Genomic DNA, 10,339 nt, shown 5'->3' on the forward strand with positions numbered 1-10,339 from the left:
TAACTAGTGCAGAAAATGCATGCTGTAAGACAACCATCTCTCTATGATAAGAAAACAAAGCACCAAGATACTTTCAAAGATATCCTATCCTATTTGACTTCTTAAACAGCGTTTGTCAGCATGGCGTCTGAGTGCCACTCCACAACGTATTAAGCTTCATAGCCAGTAGCTGTAATGGAAGACAACACCTCTCTCATTCCCCCTTCATCCTTGCGCATAACGATAAAGAACACCACCATGCATCAGCCCATTCAAACACCTGGCTTCAAAGGAATTACCTATTTCCTTAACATACTACTAGGTCTTCCTTTGAACATTTAGGTTTAGTCAGAAACTGTTGCGTTAAGCTACAGCTGTGTTGAGCTATAGTATTCCCCTGCCTGAAAGGCAATATGGCATATGAAGCTCAGACCGGTTATTTCATCTATTAGATTTTGTAACACAATATAAATTTTTGATAATAGCAGTAATATGTATAATGCATATGGCTGTAAAAATGTCAACCAACTTTTATGGCTTTCCTCTTCATATGAATATTCAGTCATCCATTCGTCCCTAGATCCACTTCAATCCTGAAAAAGAAAAGATGACATAATTTAATTGATGCATTTTCTTAGAGGTTCATTAATTTCTCAAATATTATTGTATAGGTAAATAAAAACCTAACCAGGGATGTCTGTTGCATAGTAAAACAGAGGTCAGAAGAATAGTAAATAAACTTAAACTGGATAAATACGACAAAAAGTATATTGGAGAAAACCTTATGTTTTCTCTTAACTAATGATTTTAGTCAATGCTCTCAGTGTCTTTAATTTCTGAGCTGCTACTTGAGGGCACTAAATACCAATTGCTTTAATTAGTCTTCAGGGTCCATTATATATCAGTACCCTGCGTTTGCACAGGTGAACCTTCCAGCAGTTACCGAGTGCGAATATGCTTTACCAGTATTTCAAAATATGTTTCCCAGAAATAATACGCGAGAACTGGACAATAATGCATTAAAAGGCAAAATACATTTATTAGTGAACTCAATCAATACTCCAGCCACAGGAAATAACTGTGCAAGACCATTACAAAATTTGAATACATATTTCTTGAAAGGTTTCCTATGGATACATGATTATATTTTAGTTATGTTTCCATGTGCATCTATAAAAGAAAAATGTATATAGAGATTTAAATACCATATTATACTTTCAGAAGGCTCCTTCAGGTTTAGGAAAATACATTAATCCAGTAGTCTAACTTTTTTAAAGCCTTGGGGGGGTGGGAGAAGCTTCAGATGTCCAAAATTTAAATAATATACAGTCTGTCTTAAACCTCTTGCCAGAAAATGTGCTACTTACATATGTCTCTTAATAACGGAAATGGTGTGAAGTCAAGAATCTAAATCTGCTGTCAGATTTATTATAAACAATCTGCTGTTATTCTTATATCATTCAAAATAAGGTCATCCTTCAAATAGCGGTGGAGCATCACCTGCGTGCTTTTAAACAACAACCTGGTATTTCATTACTGCTCTATATACGACAACATGACCAGGTTTCCAAACACTAAGCAAACTTTTACACTGAAAACAAGACAAGAAGCTCCCTTAAGCATGTAAAATTAGTAAATATTCATATAATGTGCTACTATTATACTGAATAAACACCATGCACTTAATTTTATTTCTAAGAAAATATTAAGGTTAATAGAAAAAAGTAAGTTCCAAGTATTTATATGAATCATAAAAGGTTGCAAAATCACCACAAACACTGACTTAACTAAATACTGTAGGCTTAGAGCATGCTTACTATTGCAGACCATTTGCCCCATCTCCCACGCATCTTGTAGACTCTCTTTCCTTTTTGTTGTTTAATCTCTCTTGGCATTATTTGGGTTTCCTCAAAATTTCCATTTCATGGAACAGATTTTCTTTTTTTTTATTTTTTTTTAATTGCACACTTGAAGAACCTCCTTTGAGTTTCTAGTTGCTCTTTTTCTGTGTTAATGTCCAAAAATGGGACAAGTAGACCAGGTTTTCCATATCCTAGACTTACATGATGTGGTTATCTAACCTGAGCAGGAAATTACTTAAGTCATCAAGTTCCTTAAAATTAAACGTAACATATTCAAAAGCTTCATGGGGTCTCTGTCAGAGGAAGACACAGCTTGACCTGTAATTGTTTCCAGTTCTCCAGGTTTTCTCATCATTACTCCTCCCTACACACACACAGACACACACGCTCCTACAACGCCACTCAGCTTAAGTTACACACAAACGCTGAAGTCCTATTAGGTTACTGTGGCCATGGTGACAGAGCAAACACGGGTACGTGTTTCAAAACTGCTAACACACCACCATCCAACTAGCCATAGCCGCAGCTGGTTTTGCGTTATTAGAACATGTACAACAGCCCTCCTCATGAAAAAGCTACTTCGTTAGCCATGACAAATAATTGGGTTTGCTTATTAATTCTCTTCAGGTCTGCACAATTTATCAAGCACTGAACTGCCCCCATCCTTGTATCACCGGGATGCTCTCCTCCATGTAAGGGCTTTTGCTTGTCCTCTTCTTCACCAAGCACAAGCAGGGAACACCACAAGCTCCGGCAGTGCCACCGTCCCACAACGCTGCTCCACCATGATACATGTGGTTTGGGGGTAGGACAGGGGTTATCCCCTAGCACTGACCACCAGGGTGACCAAGAGCATTGATTTTGGCGGCCAATGCACACTTGCCACACATGCCACCCATACAGGCCACAGGCCTCTTCATTGCAACTATTCTAGGCTGCTTTTGGGGAGAAGATGAAGAGCGAACTGTTCATTTGAAAATGGCATTGAACTAGTAACTCCATAAATCTGTTGCCTGATTTTCACAAGAGCTGAAAAGCTTCAGCTTCAGGTGAAATGACTTTGAAATGAATATGAAAAATAGGACTGTCTGTCCTGACAGATCTAGTGCATCCATTCTGCCATGTGTGTCACTGCTGTAAAACCTGCTCTGGACTTTGATTTTCAGCAGCTTACTGGGAAATCTCAGTTTTTACTATCAGAAATATGAAAACAGACATGAAAGTCCAAATAGAAGCATCTTCCATTTGTATCAAGTGGCTTTTATACCAGAAGAAAAGCTGCCCAGCGAGACAACCGCACAATATTCCCAATTCGAAACCTTTATGTCAAAAGGGCTCTTTAAGTAATCATAGAGCAAAGCACCTAGCAAACCACCAGTTTCAACCAAAAGAAAGGAATTTAAGGAGCAAACACAGAATTATGTCCATTTCCAGCCAAAGGCTAACCATCACCTTAAAATCGTGTTTTCAGACCCCATGAGTTTACAAAGCTTATGAATACCACCAAACATTAGATTCCTTCTCCTACAGCAAGAGAAAACCAAACAAACTGCAACACACAGTCCATTTTGAAAACCTGTGTTGATCAGAATAAATGCCCTGGCAGTACCAGCCTGGCCAGCATCCCCACCCACCAGCGGAGCTGAGCAGGAGTCATGGACTAGAGTAAGGAACATGAGAAGGGTTTCGGGACAATCATGCTGAGCATATTTCTAGACAGAGGCCACTACGTGTGTAGAGGTGCCCTTGTCTCTACAAACAGAATATTTCTGAACATACAACCCCACGTTAATTCATTAAAAGACAAGTTCATACTGGTATCGCTTTCACATCTCTCTTACATACTGCTAACTTTTAAGTAAATTCCCATTAATATAGTTAAAAATTATTCCTCGTGCTATTTTCCCCCTTTTTTAAATCAGACAGATATGGGAAAAGACCAACTCATTCACAAAGTTAAGTCATTTGCTGAATCAGGATCTATTAACTTTTCCCTCTACAAAGCAAACCCCATATTTGGGCATAACTGTGTTTCTTAATCACCTTCTTGCATCATTTATTTTACTTTAACAGTATGTACTTTTCTTCTTGAAAGCTATTAAATCTGCACTTACACTTCTGCAATCCCTTTCACAGGCCCTGAGTCACACCAAACTTCCCCGAAGATGGAGTGCGACTTCTCCCAAACTCATGAAGGCCACCCTGAACATCAGGTAAGGCAGGATCACTGAAAGCACAGTTTCAGCAGCGTTCAGAGACAAAGGAACCCAGGTTATCCTCAACCCAGCGCTGAGGATGACTACCTTTATATTAATAATAACCACATACTTGCCCTTTTTCCCCTATGTTTCTGATTCTTGTAGGGAAATTCGTAAACTCCATAGCAGACATTCTGCAGAAGCTACAGATAAAATATACATTAACCATGAGCTACAGATTTGCAACAGTCCTCAACATTTAAAATTGGTAAGGGACAGGAGAGGCTGAAATTCAGCATTGCACTGAATCAGCATACCCAAAAATCTACCTAAATTGCACTTTAAATGCCTACCTTTCTTGCCTTGGGTCTAGCCCCCAGGATCTTTGTAAACTGAGTTCTGTACCATTGTAACTGAAACTAGCCAAAACAGTTTGCCAAAGTTGTCTGTAAAAAAATTTAAAAAATTTGAATTCCAACATAAGCCACTGTCCCACCAGCAGCCATCACAAGGTGCAAGATGAATCGGGTAATACAGCTTAAAATGCATTCAGTTTAGGATAAGTCTAACTGCTATGTATTTTATAGACCTCACAGGACCAAAGGAGCACTTGCTACACGTTCTGTTACTCACAGAACTGCGATCCTAAGGTTTATTCTGTCCTCAGCTAAAGTTTTTCCTAGTCTTGGATTGCGATTTCTGTTCAGACAAGGCAAGCGGAGTTACTTGCTTTAAGATGCCAGCCCCCCCGCCAACATCTTTGTTGCTCTGACGTAGTGTCATAACAAAAATATCTTAAGCTGCTCAAAATATTTCTGAAAATTAACTTAATGCTTCAACTCCTGGTTTTCACTGGTATTTTAATAAAAGTAAAGAGAAGCAGGAGGCAGAGAGTGGGATGCTTGTTGCTAGGCGATACCTAGCTCTCCTGAACTCCTACAGACTGAAATATTTATCCAGACTCCCACGAAGAATGACATCTAGCATAGAGAAAGAGGAGACGCAGGCACTTATTGAAGTACATCATGATTCAAGGTAAGAAGCAGCAGCTCTGCCACCAGCTCAGTCCCTGGGGTACCTGAGCCGAGGAGGTTGCAGTCTGCGATGGGGGAGGTGATGCAGCTCCTCCCGAACATCTACCTTGATTTCAGCTGAGCCTCCTCATGGGGCGATGACTTTTATGACTCCATAACTTTTACGCCAAACCAGAATGATCTCAATGCCACTGGGCTCTTGGCAACACAAGAAAGCACATCTTTTGCTCATCTGACTGTATAGCTGTGTTGTTTTTCTGTTGGTTGGTTTTTCCCCCCCCAAATAATTATACTCTGATAACAGGTTTCCATAGGAAAAAAAAGCATGCAGCTGGCCAGATGTGGATGAATGATTCATTAACTGAACACATAACCTTCGCAAGAAGTCTGTGTGCCATGCTCCTCCCCCTCCTCCTTTTAAAAGGATTATTCAATGATTAAACTTTCAATGAGTGCTTACACAGTCTTTCAGTAGAGGCTTATAGTAATAAACATTGTTCTTTACAGGGCCTTTTATTTGACATTAATGAATTATTTTGAATTGAACAGCTTCAAGGATAAGTCCCAGACCTTCTGGGACTTAAAGATGAATTTCAAGAACCCTTTGTTCTCCGTAGAACCTAAGGGTCTGGTTTGACAAAAATAATTGTATATAAATATGCTACATTTTGTAATTTCAGCGAATTATTACTCTGGAAGGGATGATGTCCTTCAGTAATAGTTAAGAAAACCTGCAACTGTATCAATGTACACAAAGAATTTTGGTATGGAAAATGAAATTAGAGTGTGTGTGTGCATGCGGTTATATGGCAAAGGTAAAAAAAGATTTAGTAGTTAAAATCTGGAGAACTAATGGAGTCTTCATACGCCTGGGTTTAGGTAATAATCAGTGGTCAATCTAGAAGAGTGCAATAAATTGCAGGGAGCAGAGAAAAACACAGCAAAATACTACATTGCCCTTGATTTTTTATTCTAGAAGTAGTGGTTATCTTTGACACTCCAGCTGTCTGAATGGATAGCTCTGAAACCTTGATACTCCCTTCACAACTCTAGTTTAAATAGAATGACATTGTTTTTCGTTAGATCTAAATAAAATAAAATTTTGATAAACACAGTCACACATCACTTTGGACAGCTTCTCTGACATAAGGAAATGTTCGTGTTAACACAGTGCACACGCTCAGCGCAAGGTCTCTTAGTTCACCATCTTATCCTCACACACAGTTCAAATTCCACATCAGAGTTAAAATTCTATTTATTAGCCTGTGCACAAAGTCAAAGGACTTAGTGTGCCCTTTTTGTTATAACAATTACAGCTTTACACATACATATACACACACACGCACATATATACACATATATGTATATGAATATAAAAACATGCACACATACAGCCACAAATTTCTGGTGAATTGACTAAATATGTTTTGTAAATAATTGTCTCAAAGAATCTGCCGAAAGCATACTTTCCAATATATCATCAAAACAACACAGGATTTTCAGCCAAGCTGTAAAATGTACTATGTTTCTGAACCCATACAGAACTGGAATTTAAAAAAAAAAAGAAAAGAAAAAAAAGTGATCCTTTCCCCTTATCTTCAGACTTTCTTTTTCCCCTTATTTTCGGACTTTCTTCAGCAAAACAGTACGTATTACTCTCCAGATAATGACTATCCAAGATTTCTACTCATAAGGGCTTATGAGCATCTGAAAGAAATTATAAACCAGTAATATTTAAAAACTGATTATTCCTAATTTCAGGTTGGAATCATATATGTTGTGTTTCTGCATTTTGTTTGCACTTCAGACAAACCAAATGTGATTAAGTGTACTAAAAATGGAGTCAAACTGTGAAATCCAAAAGGAAGGTATCCCACAGGAAAAGTGCTCATGCTTCAAGTAGGGTAAGAGGGAAGAGACTTGCAGTGATTCTTCCATATCATCACGGTGGGGAAAGGGACAAATACCAACCTCTCCAGCAGGTTTTTCATCAAGATTGATTATAGACGTTGCACAGAAAAAGACCTAATTGCACAGGTTTCATACTCTTATTTTACCCTGCTAATACGGATTAGCATTACCATATGCTATCACGCACTCACCCTCTTCTGGTTTAATACCTTTACTCAAACTAGGTTTAAACTTGGTCCAGAATCAAGCCGGTTCTACTTGCAGTACAGGCAGCAGTACTCACACTCACTTCTCAAAGTTGCAAGATAACCTTCATTTATACTCTAACCCATTCAAAAATAAGGATTTTCTTTATTTCCTCTTAAGAGGCTGCTGAATCCGAGGGACCATTAGAAAAACAAACAATCCTTGCACTTGTACACAGTTATAAACAAAATAGCCAGAGCTTAAGGACGAGGTCACCAGTTTCCTTAGGACGTTCAGCGGAGCATCAGTTTCCATGTGGACTGTACATCTGATGTTTCTCCTGGTGATGGCAACCCCCTGACTACCTTATCTAAGGGAGGGTGGCTGAACACCTAAGGCCCCTTGCTACAAGACCAAAAGGAACGAGCACAAATTTGCTGCAGGCTTGTCCCAAATTCTGCTCTCGGTCAACCGAGCTGTAGTGAGCATCCTGTGATTTGGTAATAGAGCACAGGTATGTTTAACCTGAAAGAAAAGTCTGAAACATGAATGTCTGAAACAGACAAATCCTGCCTCAGGTGGCAAATACTGCCCTTACGTGGTTCAAAGTTCCGTGGGAGTCTCCTCGTAGTTGCCTTCAGAGGGAACACCAGGGCAATGCCAAAATCAGAGCAGCAAGAAAAAATTTTAACACTGTTTATATGTAGTAACTTATATAAACCCCAGCATGTCTTTTCCTTTTACACTGTGCAAGATGTTGGAAATAAGTTAAAGAACGGTGCTAACCATTATCCCACTGCGGACAAAATACCACGCAGCTTTCCCCTTACCACAGCATCAAGCATGCTGTGCCAACTTTCACAGCAAAACCAATTAAAGAATAAGCAAAACCAGAATAAGCTGCGCCCATAAACTTGTCTTAAAAGAGCAAACAAAATTGTTCTCACAACTGGCAGAGAAAGCTACACAAGCTGTAAGGTGCATGTAAAATTGGCGTTGATGCCCCCACAGCTGGCACGGGCTGCGAGAGCCAGCACCCCGTTTCACCAAGCCCCAGCCTAGCGATGGGTCCCACCTCACCATGTCCATCAGCATAAGATAAGTTAGAGAAAGCCCAAACTGCTCAAACCAACCTGTTTTGCTCCTCCAAAATAGAGGTGGCAACAAGCATGAGGCAACATTGACTTCTCTAGCTAACACAGCCACAGCAGCTAAGGGAGAACAGGCTCTCACAATTTACCACAAAGTTGGGAAAAATGAGCAAAGAAAACCAAACAAACACTATTCAAAGCTGTGATAATGCATCGAAGAAACCCAACCATCCCATTTCCAGGCTCAAAGTTATGCTTCCAAGAAAAAAAGAAAGTCGACATCTAAATGCACCTTGCCCTACATAGTGGGTAGTTACATTCAGCTCCTACTCCCACCTTTGCTCAACCCACCATAAACTTCATCACTGCATTCGTTACAAGTTGGGCCCCTTCTTTTGCTTTCCATTGGAAATGTACCAATAAAGTACTTTTTCAAGAAAACAGCATGATATCTATGTACGTGAAGGTGTAGGTACATATTCAGGCTCTAAACTGGGGGCACTGTGTGACAGCAGTGATGCTATTAATCAGTTTAAGGAGTTTATTTGGCTGGCATCCTACAAATGGGGCTGATGAGTGTCTATTTTAACTGGAAGGTACACTCTCTAAAATCGATCAATTGACCATGAGTGTTTCAATTAATCATTTCTAATGTCTTTTCTCCCAGCCTGTCCCTTCTTGAAAGTGCAGATTAGCATTATTACTAATAATTATCCCTCAGCATATTGTAGGTAAAAAGCTCAGAAAAGGGAGAAATTCCATATCCAAGTGTACAACATTCTGATCAGGAATTGGCCAGCTCAAAACAGCTTCGCTACCAGACTCAGTAGCTACAAATCTTTTAATAATAATTTGAAATCCCAAGAAAGTCACTGAAGCATACTCACGCTCTTCATCTCTTTGGGATGAAAGAGAGTAAAACTGACTCCAGCACTGTTCCTGGAGAATTTCCACTGGAGGCTCTCCATCCCAGCATTTCAAACTTCCCAACACACTGTAAAGCTCAGCGCAAGCCATGATCAACCTAAGGAAAAAGATGCATCTGTTCGAAGATCTACCTGATACATACCTGGTCCAATTCCACTGGCCTCCCTAGCCCTTGTTGTTTCTCTCCTTGTTCTAATAGCCCTTGTATTTTTGACAGGAGACACAGCTGCTCTGGTTACTCTCCTGTCCTTGCTTAAATGGAAATATATTTGTTTCTCCCCTATCTGATAGTTCCCCCATCACTTAGATTTGGGGGGGGGGGGGGAGGCAGGGGGACAATGGGGAGTAATTCAATGTACTGTTTCATTCAGTACTCCAAGGTAGAATTCATCTGCCCATCTGACTACATATTCAAGTGCAAAAAACAGAAGTAGCCTGATTTCCAAAGGTAATTTGTACTTTCCAGTCCCCTACTGAGATCACTGCAGCAGCCTGCAGGACTCACCATCTGCATGCAGTAAGCCAGTGCCATTTCATTCTGCAGACCAACATGGGCAAACAACCCCTTTAACCATGGCTCAGTAACTATTCACATTCACAGCCCAGAAACTATAACCTGAAGAATAACTTTAGCAGATAAAGTTCTTGCCAGTTGGCGGGTTCACCTCGCCTACCTACAGACACCTACACCTGCGCTAGCTGCCCTTCATGGCTCTGCAGTTAAAGGAGAGAAAGAGGCAGCGCAAGGGCCTGAGTCACTGTCATTTCAGTCAGTCCAGCGACCACCCTTGACCAAAAAGTATTTTAAATAAAACGGTACTTAGTTGTCTGCAGAATGAAGGGTGCTACAACTTTTAAGAGCTTTGGTTTTTTAAACAAATCTTGGGTTCCTTTGTTCTCGCGACCAAAACCTCCAATTTTTAAGACTTTAAAAGCCATCATTTTCAATGGAGCCAGGCAGACTTGGAAAGGGATCCCATTTTTAAAAGAGCTTCGAGAAAAAAGAAAAAGTAACTTGAGATGGTTAAATACTACTGTCAAGCAGGAACAGGCAACACCACCCACTCTAAACTTCCTGCATACCAAGGTGATACATAGAAGTTAATACAAATACACTGCTCATCAGTTATATGGACACCATCATAAGAAAA

At 39.9% G+C, this 10,339-nt stretch overlaps 1 protein-coding gene across 1 annotated transcript in view; it reads right to left on the minus strand.

Moving 5' to 3' along the window:
• Positions 1-9,248, minus strand: part of KLF12 (KLF transcription factor 12) — a 180,592-nt gene extending 171,344 nt beyond the window's left edge. Inside the window, exons 1-2 of the mRNA XM_082337900.1 lie at positions 9,149-9,248; positions 509-572 (exon numbers count right to left, since the gene is read on the minus strand). Coding sequence (XP_082194026.1) covers positions 509-529 — 21 coding nt within the window. The 5' untranslated portion in view covers positions 530-572; positions 9,149-9,248. The remainder of the gene's footprint in view (positions 1-508; positions 573-9,148) is intronic.
• Between the last annotated feature and the right edge of the window lie 1,091 nt (positions 9,249-10,339).

This window comes from Platalea leucorodia, assembly GCF_965183815.1.
Source record: "Platalea leucorodia genome assembly, chromosome: 2".
NCBI classification, from domain to species: domain Eukaryota; kingdom Metazoa; phylum Chordata; class Aves; order Pelecaniformes; family Threskiornithidae; genus Platalea; species Platalea leucorodia.